This window comes from Heterocephalus glaber, unplaced genomic scaffold (genome assembly GCF_053883595.1).
Source record: "Heterocephalus glaber isolate CG9 unplaced genomic scaffold, H.glaber_assembly_v1.0 deba00001608, whole genome shotgun sequence".
Taxonomy (NCBI): domain Eukaryota; kingdom Metazoa; phylum Chordata; class Mammalia; order Rodentia; family Bathyergidae; genus Heterocephalus; species Heterocephalus glaber.
In genome coordinates, this window is record NW_028258379.1 from 20,939,006 (window position 1) to 20,966,952 (window position 27,947).

Here is a 27,947-nt window from a genome sequence, read left to right on the forward strand (position 1 = left end):
ACTAGTTTCAAGTATAAGAAAGATCGCAAACAAGGCAATATTTCAAAGAAAAAAAAAGAAGAAAGAAACTACTAAGAAGAACTGGCAGCACTACTAACACCTTGGTTATTGGAGATCAAGGGACAACTCTCGTCCCCCTTCTAGAAAATACACAAGCATCATCAACTAGTCATCTCAGCCTTCCACCCCTTGGGAAGACCTGAGACTCAGGAACTGTTTGCGAATGAAAGCCAAATGACTAGCTAAGGAGGCTGAATAGAGTGGAGTGGTCCTGACAGAAAAGCATATTCAGAAAAATGACAAAGGACAACCAGACAGCAACAATTCAGTTTTAAACTGACCATAAATTAAGCTGCAAGACATACACCAGAAACTTAAAACAACAGGGAATACTAGAGAAGAGTCTAAAAATTTGTATATATAAAGTGATGGAGAAAAAGAGAAGAACCACCCAACTAATCCATATAGAAGATGAAAAAAACCCTATGGGGTTCATAACTAAAATTATTTTACCTGTTGTATGACAGGAGCTTGTACACCCCCAGGCTGCATTTGTGGTATAACCTGTTGTTGTAGAACCACTGACTGCTGAGGCTGAAAGATATACTGGGCACCATTGGCTGCTCTGACCACCTGAAGAAGCTGGCCTAAAGCAAGAAAATGTATTCCAAGTTACCATTTTAGCAGTGACCATCCCAAAATAATATGGAATGTCAAACCACCACACAACTTAGAAATTATCAAGGTGGATGTCTAACAATCTTATTGAGGGATATCACTTATACATGTAACTATAATCATTATCTTCCCTATCCTCGCTGCATGTTCAAATACTTTATGTTTTATTTTTCCGTAAGTATTACTCTCATTCAACTGTTTTCAACTGGGGGTTAACAACAGATTATGCGCCGCACGTAGGGGCGCATGTGTGCCTGTAATCCCAGCCCTCCAGAGGCTGAGGCAGAAGGATTGCCAGGAGTTCGAGGCCAGCCTGGACTACATACTGAGTTAAAGGCCAGCCAGAACTACATAGCGAGGCACTGTCTCAAAAAAGCTAGAAACAAAAACAAAAACAAAACAAAAAGCCCCAAAACAGATTATGGAGAGTTTGAAAACATAATAGTTCATTAAACTAAAGCTTCATGGTACTTTGCTTCAAAACTGCAAAAAGCAACAGCAGTTTGCTGAACTAATCATCACAGCCACATAATATTAATTGTATGACCAGCTTATACACACAGAACCAAATATTCCACAAATGGGTTGCTTTAGATGACCCAGAATCTTAAATTAGCTAGTGAATAAATTATAGGTTAATAAAATATGTAGCAAGACAGTCTCTAATTTGTTCTTCATGAATTTAGAAATTAACCAAATAACAAAAACCATAAAATCAAGATTACAGAGTACTTCTGGAGAGCAATTTTCATCTTCTCAATAATGATTACTGTTGGATGTACTACAGCTCTCAATGTTATTTTAATAAGCTAAACCAAATGGTAAAAGAAACAAAAAACACAGGCGGTTAGATGCTGTTCTCTGAAATGGTTTCATTCATTATTCCTATGTACCTGAATTTGTTAAAATCTGTTGAACAGGAGTCACACCTGCAGGGAGGGCCAAGGTAGCAGCTGTAGCAGCGGCACTCTGAAAATATAAAAACAAAGAAAAAATATAAAAATCACACATGCACATGAAAGTATCTCAGTTTATCTAACATATTTTAATTGGTGTATTCAATTTTTTGTTTAGTACGTATCAAAATGAAAAGTTCTAACAGTAAGTCTAAATTCTATGTTATTAAATAGTATTAGACCATCTTGCCGAACCCAGGCATGGTGACACACGCCTGTAATCGCAACACTCAGGAGGCTGAGGCAGGAAGATTACTGTGAGTTCAAGGCTAGTCTGAGCTACATAGTGAGTTCAAGACCAGCTCAAACTACTTAGTGAGACCTTGTCTCAAAAAAACCCAAACAAACAAAAAAAGATCTAGCCTAAATAACCTAATTACTGTATTTTAAGAACCAATGTAATTATTTGGTTTGTTTGCATTTTTTTCCTAAGAAACATACTCTAAGCAATCTCATGGGCAGATTTTTCTTACCTCCCCTTTCAATTTTCTTTAAGGCCTTTATACACTCAATCTAACCTGTATATTTTTAGAAATACCCACATTAAGGACAGACAAATCGTTATTGGCATTACTGCTTCTTTGTCCATTCTTTGCTTCCTTAAATTCAATTTGTCTTCAGTTAATACACTTGAGGCAAAATTTTAAGTATTTTATTTTCATTTCTTAGTTTTTAAAATTTCTACTAGAATCAAAAGATACACAGAAAATAATATATCTGAAGAGTATAGCTGTCCTATCCTTCTAAGATGCTATATTATCCAAAAAGAGAAAAAAAGGAACATATTGGTACCATATTCTAGGTGAAATATATACATATTGAGCATCCCTTACTGAAAATGCTTAGAACCAGCAGTGTTCTGCATTTTGAATTTTTACCTTCATATACATAATCTCGGGAACAGGATCCAAGTCAAAACATGAAGGTAACTTATGTTTCATATACATCTTTATTCATATAGCTTGGGGGTAATTTTATACATTCTCAGTAAGTCTCAAGTTTTAGCTGCAACTCTTATATACGGTCAGGTATAGAACTTTCTGTTTGCATCATGTCAGTGCTCCAACTTTCCAATTTTGGAACACTTTAGATTTCATAATTTCTTGTCTGTTTTTTGCCCCGTGGTACTAGGGATTGAACCTATGTCACCCACAATGAGCTCTACCACCAAACTAGGCTTGAACTTCCGATTCTCCTAACCAACCTCCCAGAGTGCTGGGATTACAGGTGTGTGCCCAATTTCATATTTTCAAATTAAGGATGCTTAATATATACTAATAATAATTAATTTAAAGCCTTAAAGTATCAAGAAAAGCCATCAATTTTAAATTTCTGTATCTTAAAATGGAATCATTATACAATAATTGTGCACATAAATTATACACACATACAGAGTATTGGGACTGTATTCTAAAGTTCTTTAAATCCAAAAAATAAATTCTTGACTTACTATTTCTGGATAGTTCACTTTTCCTCTTGCTCCCCCTCAAAAGAATTACGTTATCTATTTCTTTATTCTGTATTTTAAGTACATTCATTTATCTCACTATTGTGTCTTTTCCCCTCCCTCTTCAATCTTACTAAGGTAACAAAGCTCCATACATTCATTCAATTTAACCTGTACATTTTTAGAAGCATTCATATTTGGATAAGTTTGACAAATAAATATACATACATTGGGAGATACTAATGCCAGAGAAGTCAACAAAATTGGGAAACTATACTAAATTGGGTTAATGATACAACTATTACCTAATTTGAGCTCTTAAGTACAGCTTTCAAGAAAACAGATATGGCTGGGGCATGGTGGTGCACGCCTATAATCACAGCACTCAGGAGGCTGAGGCTGGAGGACTGCCGTAAGTTTGAGGTCAGCCTGAACTATATATTGAGTTCAAGACCAGCCTGGATTACATAGCAAGACCCTATCTTAAAACAACTAAAGAAAACAGTTTTGTTGCCGCCACTTGATAGGCTTACGTAATTTCTGTATCTTGACTCTGAAATTCCAACAGGTTCATCCATGTGTAAGTTGGATACCCAACCACCCAATTTAAAATAAATCGACATAGGCAAAAGAAAAAAAAGGTAATCTACATTTAATATGTTTGACATACTAAACAACCACTTACCAGTGAAAAATATTATTTACAAATATTAAATACCTTTAATTCATACTTTAGAGATAACATATCTACCCCCAACAATAAACTGACATAGTAGTTTCTATATAGTATGCATAACTACTCATACACTTTCTACACATTCCAAGTGACTAATAAATATTTGTTGGGTGATAGACAATACACAACTCTTAATGACTACTGAAATTTTCTTCTTGTATTTCATGAAACAGCTCAAACATAATGCATTTGATCATTTCAAAACAAAAACCTGGCAAGCGGTTTGCTCCAACTCCCTCAAACAGCCTTCTGCCAAATGCTGTTGTACTACCACTATCTTTACATTTTTATGAAATTACTTAATTTTTCAATATATATTTTTAACAAAGCCATTAGAAAAGTCAGAAGTATTCTCACTGAATATCTATGAATTAGCAATAATAATAATGTAAACCAACAAAAGCCCAAACACTTTTCTTGATAAAGTGCCTTTACTGATTAATTTTTAGAACATGTAAAATTCATGGTGGAAGCACTGACTAAAAATATATAAATGCTAGTAAAATGCTAAAATACACATAAATGCTATTTTCTGATTTATGATTTGTTTAAATACACACGCCCTTTAGAATCTGAGACCTAACTAGTAAGAAATGGACCACTATTTTGTCTAAGTCTCTTAAATTTAAATGTAGTATTAATTCATATTTCTCTCCCACAACACATTTAAAACTCTTCAATATTAGGAAGGACTATTCCAGGTGATAATACCAAAATCTGGTTTGAAATAATTCTAGTTTTTCTACAGGAAAGTCTTACCTTAATAACATGAACTCTAATATGGACTTATGAGGGGACACGATAGTGATTCTTAGGCCTTAATCCGTGACCTGTTACCTACTAAAGGTGAAGATATCTCTTTCCCCATCCTCCTTTGCTAACAATGTATGGAATTTGTCCTTCTCAAATTCCCTTACCCCAAAACTCAGTCCTTAGAGTCCCCTGAGAAGTTCGATCCCACAGGTTCAAAGCAGGATTCCACCACAGCTCTGGGTGGCATACAGAGATCCCTGTGGGTCCCATTGTGTCTCATGTCTTGCTGGTACAGTCTAAGGACCAAGTGCACTGTAACACTGGGGAAACCCAGGGTATTAATAGCTGCTGAGGAAACCTCCTAAAACATGAGGCCATACAGATGGCCCAACTGAAAGTTACGAGCCCCTAGCCCACCCCAGCAAAGCCATAAAAGCTAGTCCCATTTTCCTGTTAGTGGGCCAGTCTGATCTTCTCAGGCAGACCTGGGTTCCCTTTAACTATTCTACTCAAGGTGAAGTCTTTTCCCTGTTTTCTTTCTCAATTAAATCTTTTGCCTGTAAATTTGTGCTGTTGCTTCCATTTTAATTTCCATTATCCCCGAAACAAGTCCTTAATCATAATGAGAACTTTTTTTTAAAGGGTGAAGGTTAAAAAAAGATTTGAGAACTTAGAATTAAAATGGAATTTTTCTGAATAAAAATCCTTATGCATCATGGAATTCTGCAATTTTCATACCAAAGAGCTGAAATACAAATAGAGACCCTCAATATTTGTGAAGTTAAAAATTGCAATTTCTACTATCATGCAGAAATTCACAATTCTGCCAAGGTATGGATTTGTGAGGCTGATAATGTATGGGAGGAACTGTGACATAATAGGTAAGCCTGGTCTCCTACAGTTAATTTCCAAAAACAGCAGACAAAGCACCTATCACAAAGCACTATCCTTTTGGTATTTTCTACCAAAAAATTGCATAATTTAGTGAATCTTAATGTCTAAGCACCAAGTTAAACTTTACAACTGCTGCTAAGTGCAATTTTAGGAAATTTATGGGGGAGCTGCTATTTTGTTCAAGTGTTCAATAATCTTAAATTGTTATTATACAACATACCTAGGCAGAACCACAATTTGGATTAGAATACGTTAAGCCAATCTAAGAGTTAGTCCTATGTCTTACCATGTTTGAGGCATTCATATGTTGTATCAGCTTAGAATCAGGAACAATAACTTGTGGTGCTGTGGCTACAAGAAAAAAAAACACACACACATGCAAACAAAGACACATGCAGCTATTTCATAATCACAGGAATGACACATATGTTGAATTTCATGTTTTTCACACTTTCTGCATTAGAACACTTTTCTATGGAAAATAACAGTTGTGTTATGTCCACTCTATACTAAAAAACTAATAAAAAAATTTAAATTACAACTCAAGGATACAAGGGAATTTAGAAACAGGAAAATAGTGAGATACTCAACATCTAAAGAGATACATTTCTTCCTGAGTTCGATCCCCAGTACGGAAAAAAAAAAAATTTCTGTGCATTCAGAATTTGCAAATGTAATTAATCTTGCTTTACTCAGTGTTAACTGTTTTACCTATGTACCACTGTTAGAATGAGCTAATTTATTAAGAGCAAGCTCAAAAAGTTAAAACTATTTTTAATTTACAGGCCTTTTTTTCCAACCTGACAACTATAACAATCATGTTTCTTTCATCAATTGTTTAAAAATACAAATCAGAAATAATGGCAATGCCACTTAAGTGTAAATGAAGTTGTTTGATTCCGCAAATTTCAGAGAACAGACAGATAATCCCATTATCTTAATATTCTCTGAGTGAAGAAAATCAAATTTCAATTTATGATGACCTAAAATCCTAGTGCCAGGTCTCAAAGCAACAGGAGGAACAGTCATCAAAGATGAAAAAGATACAATAATTTGATATAAGGTTCAGATTTAAAATAAGGCACTGATATAAATAGTAAAATAATTACACAGTAAAATAACCCAAACAGAACTTTGTACTACTGTATGTCATCATCAACTTTTTGTCTTACATATATTCTCAGATGAGACAAATGGGTAGTAAACGGTTACCTTAAAATTTTCATTTACAGTAATTCCTCTCCAATAACAACTGAGATTCACTAAATTAGAATGCTCAGGAAATTTTGTAACTGAGTTGATGTTTGTCAGCAGGGAAAAATACTTGCTACATGCAATGGGATCAAGCTTCTTAGCCTTTCCAGGGCAAGATTTTCCTCAGCTGTGAAACAGTACTAAAAGCTCAAAACCCACATAAGGTAATAATGAAAGAGTATAAAATAACTTGCACATTGCAAAGTACTATGGACATACTCTATAAATATGTGTCTTTTTCTTACTTTTAAGCCAACTAATATAAATTATGTTATGTACCATATCCACTCATCGCTTTAAAGAAATCTAATTCTGTCTACTTAGACTTATACAAATGGTTATGGGAATGAATGTCAGATTGTCAAAGTAAAGTTACAAAACTCATCTAGTGTTTACATGGATAAAAACTAAACTCAAACATGCCTTTGAAGGAACACGCATTATAAAGATAGGATATAACTATTCTATCAAATAAAATAATGAAGCGCTTAGTAAATAACTTCTATAGAGCTGACTTCTTTTAGGAAATACATCACTGTACAGTAGTACCTCAGTTCACAAACTTAATGTGTTTTATGATTTTTGGGAAGATGGATATGTTTGTATTTGTGTGGGGAGGATAGCCATGGTTGTGTTTGTCACCTGATGTGGAGTTTGTGAAAGGAAGCAAAATTCTGTCAAACACTTTTGCTTGAGAACCAAATTGTTTGCAAACAGAAAACAATTTCTGAACCAAGATATTACTGTATTAGCCTTCTTGGAAAGAAAATGTAATCTTTTTTTACCAAGCACCTCTTAAAAAGAAGATTCAAGAAACCCAGAGTATTTCTTCTTTGGAAAAAAACCAATTCTAACTATTCGGGCTGTAATAGGGAAACAAATTCAGTCTCACCTTGCTGTGATGCAGGAATAAGGACCTGCTGGGTCTGTGCTTGTTGAGGTACCGTCTGCTGAGGTTGAGCTTGCTGATGGTGGTGGTGGTGGTGGTGTTGCTGCTGCTGGGGTTGATGCTGTTGCTGAACTTGCAATAAAAGCTGCTGTTCTTCTGAATGAAATCCATCTACTGCCCTAGACTGCATCAGTTTACTCTCCCATAGCTAAGGCAAAGAACATTAAAGATTTCCAAGTGAAACAGGAGTAAGTACCTCTGGACATTTGGACAAAATATATTTTTATTAGCTGCTCTTACCTACCTCCACTTCCTGGGTGGAACTGAGGACTGAACCTAGGGCTTTTGCAATGGGCTGCATCCCCAACCTTTTAAGACAGGATCTCACTAAATTGCCCAGGCTTGGGCAACTTGTGATCCCCTAACTCAGTCTCCCAGAAGGCTGGGGTTATAGACATGAGCCCAACACCTCACTAAATTTTTCCATTTAAAAAACGTATACAACCACAAAATATATAATCAATCATTAATTCTTATGCAAGTATAAACAACAATGAAAAAAAATCTTTAAAGAATCAAACCTCATCTGCATTTTAGCATACTAAAGAATTTTTAGTTTTTTTGTAACTTCAACAAACTTTCCACAATAATTCTTTAACTGGCAGATACTGCTAAACAGTTTTATACAAGAAATTTTTTAGTAATCAAAAATATCAAAACTATTACTGACTTATGCAATACTTTCCTTAATGCAAAATTTTCTGCCTCTTTTAAATAACAGATAAAAAACACAAAATCATCTCTTAAATTGGAAGAATTAGAAACATAGCGGCAATCCCCAAGTCAGAAGAGCCCCAACTTCCCATCTGTTTAATCCTCTGTAAAGAAAAAAAAATAGCCTGATGCTCTTACAGGTTTTCCCAACATTCTTGAAATTTCCTTCCTTTTTTCCCCACTAGGACAAAGACTAACAATCGTTTGTTTTGGTTTTGGTTTAGCAACTCCTATATGCTGAGCATTCCACATCCAAAAATTCAAAACATTAAATGTTCCAAAATCTGTAACTTTTGGGGGACTGACATTATATCACAATTGGAAAATTCTACAACATGAAATTTTGCTTCATGCACAAAATTACTGAAAACATTGTATAAAATTACCTAGAAGCTAAGTGTACAAGATATATATAAAACAAATTAATTTTATTATGAACACACAAATATGCCAAAATCTGAAAATTTCCCAAAATCCAAAATAAGTATTTCAGATAAGAGATACTCAGCTTGTATTTTCTCATTTCACTGTAGGACAGATAAGAAATCAGTGGAGGACAAAAAAGGAGAAAAAGAAAGTATCTGCAACTCTTTCATCCTTCCCCCTAACACTTAGGTTTAGTGTTCAATCTAAAACCTCCACTCTGTAAGAAATCACCCAATAAAGTCACAAAGCAGTCCTTGAAAATAAAAGTGAAACAATTTGGTCACTTTGCATGCAACATCTACACATACTTGTTCTCCTCCACAGTTTGCTCTTGGAATACTGCCTCACTCATCTGAGGCTTCTATGAGATCCTTTAAGTTTCCCTTGCCATACACACGGACTTTTTATTAATCTCCTGACCCTTTCCCATTCTAAACATTCTAGATTTATGCACATCTCTAACAGCTTAATAGTAAACAATTTTCCCAGTGCAACCATCCCCCTAAAAGGTCCAGTACAGCTATTCCTTGCTTAACGACTGCTCGGACTTACAGCCTGCTGCTTGGACTCAACAACCTGTTAATTTTTTTTGGGGGGGGGGGGTACAGTTCTGTACATTTTGTTGATAGAGCTTCAATGTCTTTTTTCGGTATGGTACACCTTGTTTATAAAGTACTATAACTTTTGCTGATTGTACTGTACTATATAGTACTGCATGTAAGAGTTATGCAAATAAAAGCAAAGTCATCAAGTTGAAGTTTTCTTTGACCATTTCTTTGTTCTGAATATTGTAATGTACATAATATATACAATTCCTCATTTGGTGACCAATTCATTTAATGACCTGGTGGCAGCAGCTAACTCTGTCATTAAATGAGGAATGCCTGTATATAATCTTGCCTGAAATCTATTCTATTCTTTTTTTTTTCCTGAAATCTATTCTTCCAGAAATAGTAACCATATTTTTTCATGATGGTTGTGAAAATTCAGTAATATATCCACGTAAAAACACTATCAGAGTCTAAAGTCAGTGGTCAATAAAAGTCAACTAATATTATTGATAGTGAAGGTTTTAATTGTGTAACAGATCATTACACCACAGCAAATCAGTTAAATCTTTGGCTACTAATGAGTCCAAAATCACCTATCTTTCTTAGGCATTTTCCTCACCTAAAAGGAGGAAAAACTGAATAAAATTACTTCTAATCGTACTTTCCACTAATAAATCTAGGCCTCTACAAACTCTGAACTAAAAATAGCTAGTTTCCTCCTGTAGTAACAAAGCACTATTTTCTAAGAGTTCAAATTTGTCTGGTTCATTTGTATGAAGAGGGCTCCTAGCACAACGTATTATCAAAGTAGCCATTTGCATGACAAAGAAAACACATTAATGTATTACATATGGTAAAGTTCTCACTGTATCATCCAAACCTTCTGTATCTCTCTTCTTCTTCCAAAAGAAAATAAAATCTCTGCTTCAGTCAAAAAACGGAAGGTTAAAAAAAAAACCATATTAATTAATGTTTTAATAAGATGTTTTTAAACCATGATTTTTATGACTCATATCCGGAGGAGTACAGGGCTGGTTGGAGAGAGATTTACTCGTGGTACTCAAATGATGCACAATATAAAATTTGTGAACTGTTTATTTCTGGAATTTTCCATTTAATATTTTTGAACCATAGTGACCACATGTAACTAAAACCTCAAAAAAGTAAAACTGTGCATAGAGGAAGACTATTGTACTTATTTACAAAAGCAGGTTCTTGAGTCCCATTCTATTATCTCTATGAAGCCAGACATTCTGGAGCAGAAACCTCAAAATGTGCATTTAACTAGCACCCTGGTATTCTCTCCCATTCTAAATACCAATTTCCTTAGGATGGCACATTTCCCAGAATACAACATACCTAACCTTAAACTACATTCCTAGTGATCAGTAGTTTACTCTCAAAGATCCAAACAAGCTAAAGACTAAAGACATACAGGTTCAAAGAAAACCAGTCCCTTATTACTCAAGTATATTAAGAAACAGTTCTACTTTTGCACTGACCAAACTGAGTCTACTTTATTAAAGAATGAACATCTTCAGGGCAGACTGTCTTACTTAGGATCTAATAAGTGACTAAAAATTTACCAGCCATCTAGTACTAGATTCAAAGAAAAAAATAGAAAAACAAACTGTCCTAGAATAGTGTTTCTCTGTAAAGATGCTAACAACACTTTAGGCAGGGCAAGTCTTTATCTTATAGGACAGTCCCACAGGAAAGGCAACATTCCTGGTTTCTGCCTACTAACCGCCAAAGGTGTCCACTAGTCACCATAACATATGAACACAGCCTAACATTTCCAAAAGCTCTGCAGGAGAACTGGTATTTACCAAGAACAGTAACACTATTCTAGATAGCATGAAAAATACACAAATAGTATCATGTTAGTACTAAGTACTGAGCTTAGTAATCAATGTAAAATTTGAATTAATTGTATGTTCAGTGTCTTCAATTTCATTTTATACCTTTTTTATTTTGGTGGTACTGGGGGCTGAACTGTATTGAGCTACATCCCCAGAGCACCCACCTTTTTAAAATTTTGAGACACTCTCACTAAGTTGCTAAATTGCCCAGGCTAGGCTTGAACAGGTATGTGCCACCAGGCACAGCTAAAGTATAGAATGTTTTGATAAATAAAATGTCTACAATTAGCAAGTAATCCCTGCACTCTGGGAGGCTGAGGCAGGAGGATTGTTAAGTTTGAGGACAGCCTAGGCAACTTAGCAAGGCCCTAGCTCAAAATAAAAACAAAGGGCTGGGGAAGCAGCTCCTGCAAAGGCCTTGGGTTCAATCTGCAGTACTGAGCGGAAAAAACAAAAAAAGTATGTTTTAATTATTGGTTGTTAAAAAATATAAGACCGTTTTGGCAACAGTAATCACTATAGCATAATACTACGGAAGACAACTAGGAATACAGAATTGCTTTTTATATGTTTCGCTTAGAAAATATGAAGAATCCTTTCCTTCTCAGTTCTACAGTACTCTTTTTTCCAAGTAGCTATTATTTCTGGCAGCCCTACTTTTGTAATCTTTGCCTAGGTATCTAAAATTGACAAAGAAAATTCATATTCTGTTCCCCCAAATGATTAAGATATACATTTGTATAAACGTTAAATAGACGTTTCGGTAACTAAAATTTATTGAGTTCCGTGCACTGAGTATTTTACATGCACAGACTTTTTCACAAAATAACCCTATAAAATAGATGCCATCATTTCCTTTTTATAGAAAAAGAACCTGAGTAAGAAGTAACTTATCCAAGATCACCAATTAGAAGCAAGCAGAACTAGGATATAACCTAGGCAATCTGACTCATCTTAGGGCTGAATTTTGCACTCTGTACCTAGCTTGCCTCACTGTAATTTCAGCTTTAATCCAATCTTCTAATCTCTGAACTAATCCTGCTAGTCTCTGACCATCTGGTAGCTTCCTTTTTACTATTAAGCACTGTTTGTCATAGACGATGAAAGACCTAGGTTCACACTTACTAAGTGTCCTTGTCAAAGCACAATGTGTGAAGCTACTTTCTGATGTATGAAATGTGATGGACCTACTGCTTCCTGGAAATATGCTAGGATAGAAATTCTGAAGGAGTCCCCTATTTTCATAAACCATCTAGTTCCTGAATAAAACATATGAGTAATTCCATTTCTGGGCTTCCAAGAAATGTTAAGGAAACATAAGGTTTCCCTAGAGCAAAGAAAGTAAAAAATAAAGTACTCAATTTAGTACTAATATACTTAAGAGCATATCAAATATCCACCTATGACTAGACTACATTTAGAATAATAAATTGGGGGTGGTTCTAGATTGGGGGTGATTTTGCACCTTGCCCCTAGAGAGGTGTGGTTATGTTTAGAGACATTTTGGTCACAATTGAAGGGTACTACTGGCATCTAGTGGGTAGAAGCTAGTTATGCTGCTAACGTATTCAAATGAATAGGACAAGCCAGGCAGGGTGGCACACACCTATAATCCCAGCACTTAGGAGGCTAAGGCAGAAGGTCTGAACAAGTTCGAGGACAGCCTGGGCTACACAGTAAGTTCAAGGCCAGCCTGAACTACAAAGTGAGACCCTGTTTCAAAAAAACAAAAAAAATAACAACAAAACAAAAACAAAAACCTGAATAGGACAGCCTTTGCAATATAATTAACCAATCCAAAATGTCAATAGTGCCAGTGCAGAGAAACCTGAACTAGGGACAGATAAAACAATTTCACATTTACTTCCAACTGAGGAAACTCTTCTCATTCTGTTTTATCAGAAAGAAAGGCTATGTTTTTGTATCTCAAGTGGTACTTGCTATTTCAATATGATAGATCAGAGTGTCTGGAAATCAGGAATTAAATACTCACTTTGAAGAGAATTTTAGACTCGTCCCCATTTGCTCACCAATCCAAAACACACTCTATACTCAAATAGGGATTTACTAACAGAGCTTCCTTTAATACATCTTATCTATCTCCCATAGGTCACACATTAAAGTTGACCCACAGCAGTTCAAGAAATGGCTAAATATTTTTAACTATCATTTTTTCTAGTAAACCCTTAAAATTACATGCATTCCCATCAGCAATCTGATTCACACTACAGCCTTTATCGCTTTATGCAAGTTTTTGTAAGTTTGTGAAATGCCTCTGTGAAAGGAGAAGGGGCTAAAACTACATGGCAGTCTTTATTTATGAGTCATAAAATATAAAATTAATATAAAGCAATGTTCAAACCTCCATGGTCTAATATGGCAGCCACCAGGCACATGTGGTCATTTAACTTTAAGTTAACTATAATAAAAATGAAATCCCTCAGTTCCTCTAATCATATTGTAAGTGCTTAATAACTACATGTGACTAGTGACTATCATAATGGAGAATACAGACACAGAACATTTCCATTACTGCAGAAAGTTCTTTGGACCTGGATGCAGTGATGCATACCTGTAATCTCAGCCCTCAGGAGGCTGAGGCAGGAAGATCATCATGAGTTTGAGGCCAACCTGGGCTACACAGTGAATTCAAGGCCAGCCTGGACTACACTGTGAGACCCTGTCTCAAAAAACCACCAAAAAAAAAAAAAAAGTTCTTTTGGATGATGCTGTTAAATTTAGGGCACATTCTGGAAATTCTAATGAGATCCTGAAAAAATTTAGTGTAGTGAATTAAAATAACAAACACATATTAGTTTTATTTTTAACTTCTATTGCAACCCAGAAGAGTACATCTCATTTAATAACAATAAGAATATTAGACAATTTTGTTCAGTTAGATTCTAGAGCTGCATTTGTTACTAACCAGTGCAGCTAAAGACTTACTGGATGTCAACTACATAATACAGGCATTGTAGTGAAGGCTGGGGATTCAAATTTGAGTAAGTTGCACTTTTTGTCATTAAAAACTAAAAATTAAGTATCACTTCATGACCTAGAAAACATCCATGTATATGTAAAAAAGTCAAATGTAATGAAAATGTAACTCAAGTAATTTGATTTCAAAGATAATTTATTTTCTTTGTAATTTATTACTAGAGACCAATAGGAAAAATCAATTCTCCAGATTTTCACTATGCAAAGCAAGAGTAGATAACAACCTAGACTGATCACTACTCTGGCCTAAGGTAAATTACTTGAAAATCTTTATGACTGATTTTTCTGTACCTATAAATGTTAAGGTTCCAAAATTGAAAGCACAACCTCTAGAAGTGTACATAAATTGTAAAACATTTACCCCAGTAATACTAAAGAATCAAAATAAGCTTATTCTCTTATTAGTCATATCCCTGAAGTACTTCATGCTGTTTGAGCAGTATACAGTGTTCTTCCAATTCATGTCTTCATGTCTCATAACTGGCATTCTTACACTTGCATTTTTAGACACCTACTTTTCACTGTTAATAGCCCTTACATTTCTCTCAGGGTAAATATATTTCCTCATCTTAAACTTCCATTTTTTCCTTCCTCACACAGTCAGATTTGTATTGGACACTCTAGAGAAGTTACTCACAGATGGGTAAACACACTAAGGCATACATATATATATATATATATATATCTCACCATGACAAATAAGAGATTTGTTTTATTTAAAATAATGAGTTGCTAAGTTGCAGCCTCCACAACTTTGTTGAATGGGTAAATAAGACCATAACAAATGTTCCTTAGCATTTACTTATTGGTTATTTATTTGTACACAGCTCTAAAGGAACTCAATACCCATTTCTAAACCAGCAGTATTAAAACTTTTTGATGTCAGGACCCTTTATCTCTTTCAAAAATTACTGAGGACCCTAAGACCACTTTTGTGTTTGTGAATACTATTTATAGTTATAGTAAGAGATTATAAGAAATATTTTTAAAACATTTACTAATTAAAATAAAATGTATCCATTACATGTTAACGTAAGATTTTTTTCCTAAAAATATAGCAACCATATTTTCCAAATAAAAGTGTGAAGTGACTCATGCCAGCCTCTGCATTTCATGAAGTACATGAAATAAATTTGGTCTCTAACAGGTAGTTGGGAAAAGAAAAAGTATTTTAAGTTTAATGATGGGTTCTTACAAATTTTGCAATGTAAAAATCTGAAACCATATACCAATGAACTGTTCATAGTTAGATAAAATAAGTTAATTTGTCTTGTACTTTGGATTTTCAACATTGTGCAGCGATCATCTAAATGAATTATGCAAATCTTTCAAATATCAATACATCTCATTAAGGAATACCAAGCAACCAAATTTCCTAACATCGTCACTGAATACACGTTCTTTTAATATTCAGTTCTTTGGGAGAAATATGCATAAAGTGAAACTGTATTGCCTATGAACCATTAACTCAAGGAAAAGCACTTCTGTGTTTGAGTTGTGAGCTAGTTGCTTTTCTCACAGAATACAGTTTTTATATGAAAGAGCGACAAACTACAATTTTTCAGATTGGAACTTCAGTCAATCTCTGAAGAAAACCCAGGAATCCAAAGACATACTGTACTTTGAAAATCTGTATTTTAACCAACAGGGCAAAAACTTTCCCCATTTCACTGAGTCATAACAACACTAGGAAAACACAAATCTAATTTTAAGAAATCTAACCAGCTCCCAACACAGAATATATTATAAACCTAACTTTAGCCCACTGACCAAGGATCTGACTCAAGAACCTAAAATTCTTTTGCCAACACTTACTCAGTTCTTAGAACTTAAATTTGATGATACAAATATAGTAGGACCATAAAAACTAAAAACCTGTCACATACATGTCAAGTAATAAAACCATAAAATGTAGAATTAGTTGCCCAATAGTCATAGCTAATGCTCATCTTAAACACTGTGCTAAGCATTTTATATAGCTATTACATTTAATCCTCAACTCTGTAAGGAAAATGAAATACTAAAGTAGCTTGGCAGTCTTACCCTGAGTACCTGCACTCTCTTCCAAGTATATATTCTTTGATTCTAAATCTGCTTATGCCTCTCAAAAACGAAATATAAAAAAAAAAAAAGCAAAAAAGTAGCTTGCTTAATGCCAGGGGAAGAATGAATGGTGGAATTGGGATTTAAAACTAATACCCTTCCCGTAACTATACTACCTCCTTCAAGTCAAACATTCATCCTATGGAAAAATTAAAAATTCATTTTTGGGTAAAGAGAACGGTGAGGGACTATGGAAAAAAAAAAAAGAGAGACAAACTCACGGTTTTTAGTTCCATCAAGACTTGTTCATCCACTCCATCATCCAGAAAGATGTCTCTCACATCATTAATAACATCTTCAATCACAGACCTATACAATTTAGGCTTTAAAAGAAAAAGAGAGTCTTAAAAAAGATTGTTTTTTAACAAGTTTTCACAAATTCAAACAAATAAAATAGTTATTTTGCCAAGGATCTAAACTTTATTTTGGAATGTAAAGCTTTAAAAAGATATGGCCATTGTAACTGTATTTTAGAATTTAAAACCTTAAAGATATGGCCATTCCAATAAACATTATTTGTCCTTGCTAAAATGGACTTAATGTAATTTATAAACAGAAAGTCCTTATGCATACAAGGCCCATACAATTTCCATTAATAATTTCCTATGTTGTAGTCAAAAACCTAATATGATGTTTAAAAATAGCTCCATAGTTCCATGCTTGGTTTAATCCCTGTTTTATCTAATAATCATGCTATTAAGTCTTAGACTCTGACAAAACTTATTTCCAATAACCTTCTGCCTGGTAATAACCAGCAAGCTATTGAATATTCAAGTTTAGAAATCACCTCACTTCTACTTTTTGTGACCTAGTCTGTACCTTCAAGCTATACCATTAAACTGTTATTATACCCACAATTACAGGTCTCAAGGTCCCAGAGGAACAAGCAACACTGATCCCTTTAGCATGATTACTCTCTTTTTACTCCTGCCCAGGTGACACAATGGAACAAAATCATCAACATCCCTGTACGTTCATTTTATTATTACTGTGTTGGTATTGCTTGTAGTGTAGTTGGGGTAAAGGAGTGAGAGGCTGGCTTCTAAAGAATTACCTGAAGAATAAAATGAGACCAGAAGTGAAAGCACTTTAAAAGGATTTTTTTAAAAAGAAAAACAAACCAAAAGGGGAGAGTGAACAATCACCCTCTCCACATCCTATTTGTAACCAGTTACATAAGGGAAGTTTGCATGTCAGATCACACAGTAGTTGCCTCCCTATTGATCATAGCCAGTATCAGGAACTAATGTTAACTTTCTTTAATGCTTGGCCATTATCTGTTTTACACCTTGCTTAAGGTAAAATTTACTGGCTATTCAAAAAAACCAAAGGTTTGCCCTCATAAGCAAATCTCAAACAGAAATAAATACTTCATTACCATCTTTATCAGTAACAATGTTATCACAAGGAAATCTCTTAAGAAAATATGTTCTCATCTAGCCAAAAATACAATGATTTTGTCAGGACAGTATACCCTTACCATTAAAAACTTTTCATGATTTCTTTTTTTGTTGTTACAACCAAAACACTTTAAATATCTGGGTTTTCACTCATCTGTTCCACCTGCTGATCAGGTTTATTTTGCCAAATCTGCCTCTGTGGACTTTATCAGTGAAATATGCATCTCCATAGTCCCTCCTTATATAGGTAAAGTGTATCTGACAATGGCTATCTTACCTATAGTGACTTAACTACTGAATTATAAAAGTATACCTAAAGTGTTTTCTACTCTTTATGACTCAAGGCATTATAAAATAGTGTAATTTTAAACTGGCAAGATAGATCTCGAACTGATGATATACAGTATACAGAGGCTGAGCAAAAACAAGTGTTTAAAAATTTATTACAATGAAGAACACGTTGCTATTAATGCCCCTCAAAATATTCCCACTCTTTTCAAACACACTTATCCCATCCTTGCCACTGTCTGAAGCAGTTCTGGACATCCTCCTTTGTGAGTGTCTTTTCATGGCTGCCTTAATGTTCCGAATTAATTCAAAACATTTAAGGCATTATGGTGGTGTGTCTTCATTCGCCTTCTGCACTAGATTTGGAACCATGGAACTTCTGGGTCTTCCCCACAGTGAAAATGGCCGTGAAAGGTAAACGTTTTTAATACATTCAGGACATCCAAGCAGCCAAAACTGCACAACTACACCCAAGCACGAAATAGGACTTCCAGAACTGCTTAAGAAAGTGGCAACAGCGCTGGCATAAATGTGTTAAGACAGGGGGAGTATTCTGAGGATCAATGGCAATGTGTCTTTCACCATAATTTTTTTTAATAAAATGTTTACCGTATTTTTGGATCAAGCCTTGTACTCACACTCCTCCCCCAAACTAAATGTTCTGATGTTTCTGAAGCCACCCTAAAAATCTTTTGCTTTAGAGCTTCTGCTTTCTTCTGGTATTCCCGATTTAATGAATCAATCATACTTTAAGATTTTACTTTTATGCCTTAATAAACCCAAAACTTTATCACTTAGCCAATTCAAAAGCATTAATGTTGAAGGGAGAAGGGAAATGTGTTGTCTTAACAAAGTATACACCAAAAGAAAAATTTAATAGAATTGCTCATAATTTGAAATTCTTAAAGTGTTTTTAAAAGCACATGGGTATGCAGGCACTATCTGAAATACTCAATTTCTAAATTATTATTTAAAATTCTGAGCTTTACTTGAGCCAAAGTTTTTGCCTTTTAACTGTATTTTATTACACAGAGTAATTTCAGTTTGTCCTCGGGTTTAAGAAACAAATATTCCAAACTTTAAAACTGGTAAACTAGAGAGGGCCATGAGTGACATTATCACGTGATAAATTAGGTTTCTCTCAAAATTTTCAGTTCTCTGATGCAATGTTGGGAAGTAAATTGGACCAGTTTTATACAAGCTACCATGTTAATATCCAGTGCAACACAAACTTAGAATTTTTAAGGATTTTGCTGTAAGACTCCTCACTCTCATTAGTCACAATTCCCCTTCACGGATGTAAGACTCTCTATGCACATATGGAGACTTTAGTCATTTATTTCTGTGAAAAGCTTTGCGTCTAGGTAATTACTGGAAAACACAATGAAATATTATGAGCTATACTTCTAACACATTTCCTGAATACTGTAGCTCAGTAACAAAATACTACCAAACCTGTCTTCTGCAGCTAACATTTAAAGTCGAAAAGCATTTTAAATTTCCGACAATGCAACCACCTTTCCAAACCAAGAAAAATGATCAGACCATCTGATCTAAAATTATTTTAAATTTTAAAAAGACAGCAATTCGGGTAATCATTTCCACTAACAAAGAAGACACGTCCTAGCTACTACTGCAGCCAAGCATACACTTGGGGCTCTGAAAGCAGCGCCCGTCGGGTGCAAAATTACAGCGGTAAGAAAAAGACCCAGAAATAAACTGCGCTCTACACACGCCCGCCTCTCGCCTCGGGAGCACGCACTCCCAGCCCCGCTCTGAGCAGCTCTCACTATTTAAAGCCGGATCTGGTGTTTAAATGGAGAGGCGGTGACGTAGGCCTGAAAAGCACCTTCCCATCCTGGCAGAGTCTATATTAGAGAGCGGCAATGGCTCTATATAAACAGGGCAGCCAAAGGGAGGAGGACCACAAGGCTGAGGGACTGAAAAGCAGGGTAAGCGGCCGCAGCCATGATGGATCGACCCGAGTCGCCAACGGTACGGTGTCGGGCGGCCGCGGGCTTGGCTGCAGCCTTTGGGACCGGGCAAAAACGTGTTTTATTGTCATAATAAAAATAAAGAGTCGGGGGGACTAGTGATCGCATTGCGTTGGTGACTGAAAAGGTTATTTATGTGACTGCTTTTTGCAACCCTACGTGATCTCAAGGAACCAAAAAGGAGCAAGCGGGAAGTAGACAAATTTCAAGGCGAAAGCGGGGCACTTGGACCACGGCAGGTTTTTGTTTGTTTTGGTGCTTTTGCTAGTGCGAGATACGATGAAGGTTTTGCTTCCCCTTCGCCATTTTAGCCGTTCGGAAGGAACTGAGATAAGTGCTTTTCAACCTTCGTCCTTTTTAAAAAAAAAAGTCCTAAAATGGCCCCAGTGAAGGGTCCCAAAGCACAACCTCCGGAGAAACCCCAGGTGACCCCCGAAGTAGTCCCGAGTCCCGCGCGGCCGCCCGGGAGCTCGTCGAGCCGGCGGCCGGGCCCTGCGGGGACGGCGGATCTTCGCGCCCGCCCTCCCGGCGGCCCCGGCCCCAGCCCCATGGCGCGCCGGCCAGCCCACCCGCCGCCCGCCGCCCGCCGCGCGAGCCCCGGCCCCCCCCCCCCGCGCCCGCCCGCCCGGCCCCGGCCCCGGCCCGGCCCGGCCCGGTCCGCCCGAGGCGGGAAGCGGCGCACGGCGGGGTCGAGGCCGAGAGTCGCCGCCGTCCCCGCCCCCGCCCAGTCCGGCCGTTGCTGCCGCCTGCACGAAGCCCCCGCCGGCCACCGCACCACGTCCTTACCACGGTGTTTGTATTTGCCGAGTTCGCCATTTCCACACACAACACAAACCAGAAGGGGGCAACCCCGAGAAAATAAAGAGAAAAACCAAAAAAAGAAATTTAAAAAAAAAGAACCAAAAGACCTGGAGGGTGACCCGAGTCACTGCAAGATTGGGGCAAAAAATTGAAACAAAATCGATCCTGAAGGAGTAGGGAGGAGGAGCAAAGAGAGGAGGAGGGGGCACTCCTCCTCTGGAGCTAAAAACCTCGGGAATCGTCTAAAAAAAAAAAAACACGACCCTTCAGGGGTCCAGGGGGCGTCGCCCGCTCCCCACCCCGCGCCAAGGAGGGAAACCACCACCGGTCACCGCTCCCCGCGCCGCCGCTGCCGCCACCGGCTGCAGCTCCAGCCGTCCGGTCCGCCTGCTTCTCCCCTTTATATAGCGAGCCAACAAGCTGCGCGAGCCGCCGCCGCCGCTGCCGCCGAGAGACAGGGCGGAGGAGGAGGGAGGGGCGGAAAGGGCGGGGGCAGCTGTGGGTGGGGCTGAGCGGGAGACACCGCGAGAGCCACGTGCGCAGGCGCGCCAGGGCGGAGGCTGCTGAAAGCCTCGACGTCACGCGCCGTAGAGGGTGCTGGGCGGGCGGAGCTCAGGGACTGGAAGACAGTAGTGGAGACAGACCGCCGTCGCACCAAGTCTCGCGTGATCACGTGGTAGGCATCCAGGCGGAAGTCTCTGGCAGCCCTTTGCGACGAGCGACTTGTGGAAAGCATTGCTGGAAAAGGCGCGAATTCTAGTGATAATCGAGTCCAGACTAGAACCGCCTCCTATTACAGGTTTCCGCCGAGTCCCGCGCTAGAAGAGCTAGGAAAAGTGGAAGGGGCGGTGGCGGCTGCCTCCCTAGGAATGGCCGCGCTGAGGGCTGGTCACGTGCCGCGCTTCCGTCCCCCGGTGCGTTCGGTCTCGGGACAGTTTTAAATGCGGAGTCATCTCTCGACTTGCGTGGCCTCTGACCTAGAGCTTGGCTACGAAGTGATTGGGCTGAAGTGTTTCAGGGGCTCTGCCTCTACTGTCCCCAGCTCTTTAAATGATTTCTTGCCGTGATTGAAATCCCCACCACCACCTAGAAAAGGCACAACCGTTGTATCATAACAGGATAACTGTCCTGTACAAAATTGCCGGAGTACTGTAACTTAACATGGCCAGCGTGTAGTGACAAACTACATCTGAAATACTGTGCATGTCTTTGATTCACCAACTCACGTGGCTTCTCCCTGCAAAATATAAAGCAATTTGTTCGTGTCTTGGGGTACAATTCAATAAGAATTCGACCTGCTCCTGCCTTTATATCAACATTTCACGCCGAGAAGAGACTCCTTTGTTTAGAAATCAACTCAAGCGTGCCTCATTTTCCTGTTCCTAAGAGTTTTGACAGGGGAAATGTAATATGGACATCTGAGCAAGTTTATACTCAATGAAAAAGAAATTTCAGAGTTGCATGTCGGCAAAACTAGATGTGAGGACTGTCCAGGGCATCTCACAAGAGAAAAAGGTTCAGCCTTTCTGGACCTCTCGGAAAAGGTTAGAGAAAGTAGAGGCTATTAGTATTCAGAAAATTGGAAATGGTAGATAGGGTTGTGAATGAATGTAGAGAGTATCCATTAACTTTAGGAGGTCAGACATCAACTCCATTCTCTTAACAGGGCAGTTCCTTGCAGAACTGCCTTAAAAGAAGCCACAGGAAATCAGTGTTCTTGGTATATGAAATTATCTTTAGGTCAACATTTATAATACATTTGATATGCAGGTGGCAATTAGCCAGAAAAATTAAACTCAATAGTACCGTTCCTGGTAAGTCTCACTGCATGTTATTTTAAGAGGATTTCACGTTCCCACAATACCAACAATTTGCATATGGAATCCCTTAATTTTTCTTCCTTGTCACTTAATATTCTTAACTAAATAGTTGTGTTTTAACCAGGCATGATGTCACACGCCTGTACTCACTAGGCTGAGGCAAAGGGATTACCACGAGTTCGAGGCCAGCCTGAACTATGCATCCTCAGTCTTAAAAAAGAAAAAGTCATGTGTTCTGCCATCAGTTAAAACCACTGCAGACAGTACACGGAAGAGAATCCATGAGATTTGGTCTGTACAGAATTAATCTTCTAGAAAGGGACTGAAGAGATATGTGTTCTGATGGGTCTGATCTATGAAATACTGTAGTTACTGTATTTTAAAAAGGGCACTTCTTCAAACCTGCACACTCCGTGGAGGCAGAGTTTTTTTCTCTTTGTATCTTTTAAATTGATATAAAGCCCAATAACTTCATTAGTATTTACCCAAGTCTTTTCCCATCTCTGCTCCATCGTGGGTCCTATTGCAACTTATTGGTTTTCCGATTTTTTTCATCTGTCTGTAATGTACCTTCGGTCACAATATATGTGTGTTAGCCTGTTTAGTTTCAGAAAGATGTATTTTCTAATCTTGCTTCAAAATCGTAATCCTGAGTATTTGAAAGCTACACCACTTTATTTTTTAAACTCAGTTTTATTACACATTCACCAATATTTCCAATTATTCACTATTTTACAGTGTACATTTGCTTCTCTCCTATAGACTATTTTTAAGGCCTTGTTTAGATTTCCTTCAGAGTAAATAAGTATCTTAGTTAGTATCTACTTCTAATCCAGTCTAAAGCCATTTTTTGAAAAGCAGCCCTCAAAACATCACAAAATTGTATCTGTATTACCTTTTGCAAATGTGCTATGGGTTTAGTTTCAAGATTTATTTTAAGGGCCGGGGATTTAGCTCAGTGGTTGCATTGCCTGCCTCGCAAGCACAAGGTCCCGAGTTCGATACTCCATACCAAAAAAAAGATTTATTTTAAATTACAAAGGGAAAATCCAGGATTGTGAACATGTTCGTTTTAAGAATAAAAATGAAGTAGCCAGGGATTTAGCTCAGTGGTTCCGGTGCCTGCCTCAAAAGTACAAGGTCCCAAGTTCGATTCCCTGGTACCAAAAAAAAAAAAATTCACAGAACAAAAGAAGACTAAAATATATACTTAGATGTTTTTCTCATTTGATTAATTATTCAACGGTAAGATTTTTTTTTTGTTTGGCAGAAATGTTTTCCCTTAAGTAATTTTGAATTCAATTCTACTGTGATAAAAATGTGGCAAATGTGAGGAAGCAAAATCACCTTTAAATATTGCTGTAACTTGATATAAGTATAATTTAAATAGTGCATGAAAATATATGACATTTTCAGGATTTTTAAAAATTTTTATTGAGTTTATTGGTACATTTAGGTATACCTTATGATCACATTCATCATTGAGAATTTGTACATGATGTATCTTGATTCTTATTTTTTCCCATTCCCATGACCTACCTTCAACCCCTCCACCCCCCATATATGTAAGCTTTGTTTCCATTTTCCCTTCTTACTTTCAATATTTCTATCCATCCAGTCTCGACCTCCATCTTTACATGATATTCTCCTTGTGTCTTTGCATCATTTTCTTTCTAGCTTATCTGTCCTTGTACCCAAATTTCCCTTTTTATAAAGACACAAGTCATATTGGTTTAGGGCCTACTCTGATGACTTATTTTAATTTTAATTTGATTGCCTTTGAAAAACTGTACTTCCAGTACTTTCTGAGGTATTGGGGGTATGATTTAAGCATATTGTTTTACAGGGACACAATTCAACTAGTAATAGAAGATATCAGAAAGTATGAATATCCTCTCAAAAGAATTCACAGGAATCAACATGAAGAGATAGGTTCCTGTTGGCCACATTGAGACACTTTGAGAATCAACAGGATAGTACTTGGAGTGAGTTGAACTGTATCAAATATTTAAATCCATTACTTTATTGTGCTGCTAAAAGAATGAAACTTTAAAAAAAACCAAAAAACAAAAGAATGAAATGAAATTTCTCATTGAGGATGCTGTGGAAACAACTTTTTTTCCTTTTCCTTTTTTTTTCAGTGCTAGGGAATGAATCCATGGCTAGAGCACCCCCCCCCATTTAAACATTTTTATTATTATTGTTATTTTTTAAATAGCCTCTTGCTAAGTTGACAGGGCTGGGCTTGAATTTGTAGTCCTTCTGCCTCAGCCGACTACAGTGCTGACATTAATAGCATGTATCACCATATTCAGCTTTTTGTTTTTTTGTTTGATTGAGTTTATTTTGGTTTTTTGAGACAGGGTCTTGCTATGTAACCCCAGGCTGGTCTTGAACTCACAAGCTTCCTGTCTGAGCGTACTGGGATTATAGAAGTGTGCCACCATGCCTGGTTTACAAACGTGTTATTTTGAAGAATGACTAACGAAAAGAGTCAAACGTTTATCCAGCCTTTCCTACAGGCTGTACCACAAAGTATCAAATAGTACATATAGCAGGTTGAATGGTTGCTCCAAAAAATATATGACTGTACCCTAACCCTGGAACTTGGGAATGTAATTTTATATAGAAGAAGCACCTTTCCCAGTATAATTTAGTTAAAGTTATTGCGATAATATCATCTCAGATTGTCAGATTACCTAAGTGGATCCTAAATCCAGTGATGAGTGTTCTTATACACAACATAGCAGAAGAAACAGAATGAGAGGAGGAGGAGCAAGTGTGAGCACAGTGGCAGAAATGGGAGTCATGTTCCCACAAAGCATGCTGGTGCCACGGAGAATCCAGCAGCCACCAGATAATTGGAAGAGCCAAAGAATGTGTGAGGCCTGAGTCAAGTTAGCCTCTGTGCCTCCATCTTTTAGTAAAATCTCCATCCATGCATGGCACTGACCTCTGCCTGAACCCCCAGGTTGTTCGTCAAGACAAATGTTGCTGTCGAGATAGTGTTCCAAGAGAAACTGCAAAATGTACAGTTCCCAGGAAAGCCGTTCTGCTTCTGTAACTGCGTTTGCCACCCCCGCCCTCACTGGTTACCCTGCTAGCTCCTGAAAGAGCCAACTTCCTGGTTCTGAAACTGCTTAAAAACTGCTGCTAAAAGAGGTCCGGGGTCCTTCTCTGGGGCTGCGTCCTTGAGATTGGACCCTGGCCGGTGAAATAAAATCTTGGCATTCAGTCTTTTGACTCGCTGTCCATTTGTTGGCACAACAAATGGATTCTCCTCTAGAGGAAATGTGACCCTGCCAACATCTTTATTTTGGACTTCTGGCCTCTAGAATTATGAGACAATAAGTTTTAGTTATTTTATGCCAAGTTTCTGATAATTTTGGGGGGGCAGACAGGAATTTAACTCAGGACCTTGTGCTTGCCAGGTAGGCGAGGATGCTACTGAGCTACATCTCAGGCCCCTCATAATTTATTATAACAACCTCAGAAAACAAATACAATAGATGAGAGGAAGTTCCTCACTAAGAATTATTGCAGCTAGTAAGTGAAAAAGAAATGATAGAATATCACCATTTTGCAACCCCAAATGAATTGAAATGGAAGTTTTAGCATTGATATCTGCCAACATCACAAAAAGAGAAACAGCCAGATATTACATGCTACTGGAAATTATCTGCTTCCTGATGAAAACCATGCCACCATGTATGGGATGGTCTTTCCACACCCTAAGCCACCTCAAAAATAAAATCCTGAAATTGATCAAATTTACACATTCAGTTAAGAGTTTATACAAATTGCCAAGGATTCGGGGATATATTGTTACATATTGAGAAGGCAGTCAGCAAAATCAAGACCTTGGAGAGCTATAGAACAAATGATCTGGCTTTTAATAAAAAACTGCAGAGGGAGAAAGAAAGCTGTAGGATTAGGACAATCAACTGCTTCTAAGTTGTTTGGTTAAGATCAAATGTGAAAAACAGTCTTATCATGATGTGTGGAACTTATTGGATCCTTATTCAAATTTTTTTAAAAAGTATGTGACAATGAGAAATTCAAATACTTGCTGAATATTTGCTGAAAGTGTTATTTTGTTTTATTTATTTGGGGGGATATTCTTTTTTTTTTTTCTGGTACTGGGGATCGAACTTGGGACCTTGTGCTTGTGTGGCAGGTGGGGGAACCACTGAGCTAAATTCGCGGCCCTGGGTTTTTTTGCTGTTGTTTTTTTTGAGACAAGAGGGTCTTGCTTTGTAGTGCAGGCTGGCTTTGAACTCACTATATAGCCCAGGCTGGGCTCAAACTCATGCTGATCCTCCTGCCTCAGCCTCCCAAGTTCTGGGATTACAGGTGTGTGCTACCACACTCAGCAGTGAAGGGGTTATTTTAGGTATGGTTATGGTTTTCTTTCTTTCTTTTTTTTTTTTTTAGTACTGGGGATTGAACTCAGGACCTTGCGCTTGCAAGGCAAGTGCAGTGCGACTGAGCTAGATCGCCAGCCCTGTATGGTTATGGTTTTACGTTGAAAAGTTCTTGTCTCTCAAAAATGCTGTTGAAAATTTTAAGGATGAAGTGATATGAGCTCTGAGATTTGCTTTAAAATAACATAGAAGCAGGGTGGAATATACATAAATGAAACAAATTTGGCCATGAGTCAATAATTGTTGAAGATGAGTGCAGGATACATTGTGATTCATCATACTATTCTATAATTTTTAAATGTTTGAAAATTTTCTTTAAAAAGTGTGTAAAATGAGCCCAATGAAAAATTGGCAGGAATTCTCAAGAAGACCTACTATTATGTTATAAATGTAAACACAGTTCTGGGAGGGAGGGGACAGTACTAGAGATTAAACCAAGATGTATGTATGTATGTATATATGTATGTATGTATGTATTTTGAGGCAGGGTCTCACTGAGTTGCTAAATTGCCTAGGTTGGGCTTAAACTTGCAATTCTCCTGCCTCCGCTTCCTGGAGTACTGGGACTATAAGCATGCACCACCATGCCCAGCTTGTAATCATATTAAACACTGTGTTTCACTACGTAGATTTCTTCAATATCTGATTCTTATATCTCACCTGTGTAACCTTATCTTGAATCATAAGTTGAATAGCTATGATTTGAGACGGTTAAATTTAGTAAAAAAAATATTAGGGTGATCATATGCAGATTTTTTTGTAAAAATAGTTTTAATGGCCAAAGGAGTTTTTTATTTACCTACCAACTTTATACTCTTATTCATATACCTTCAACTGATAGAGGTATGGTCTTGCTATGTCACCCAGGCACAACTTAAACTCTTGTGCTCAAATGATCCT

General features: G+C 37.3%; 1 protein-coding gene and 1 non-coding gene across 2 annotated transcripts in view; both read right to left on the reverse strand.

Annotated features, from left to right (window-relative positions):
- Gtf2a1 (general transcription factor IIA subunit 1) overlaps positions 1–21,254 on the reverse strand; it is a 35,101-nt gene extending 13,847 nt beyond the window's left edge. Inside the window, exons 1-6 of the mRNA XM_004837104.3 lie at positions 20,789–21,254; positions 16,542–16,643; positions 7,611–7,815; positions 5,751–5,815; positions 1,572–1,647; positions 514–647 (exon numbers count right to left, since the gene is read on the reverse strand). Of these exons, the coding sequence (XP_004837161.1) occupies positions 514–647; positions 1,572–1,647; positions 5,751–5,815; positions 7,611–7,815; positions 16,542–16,643; positions 20,789–20,818 (612 nt within the window). The 5' untranslated portion in view covers positions 20,819–21,254. The remainder of the gene's footprint in view (positions 1–513; positions 648–1,571; positions 1,648–5,750; positions 5,816–7,610; positions 7,816–16,541; positions 16,644–20,788) is intronic.
- Positions 6,352–6,495, reverse strand: LOC147822781 (small nucleolar RNA SNORA79). Its single transcript, XR_015445235.1, has one exon. It is a non-coding gene; the product is annotated as a small nucleolar RNA SNORA79 (small nucleolar RNA).
- Positions 21,255–27,947: the final 6,693 nt, after the last annotated feature.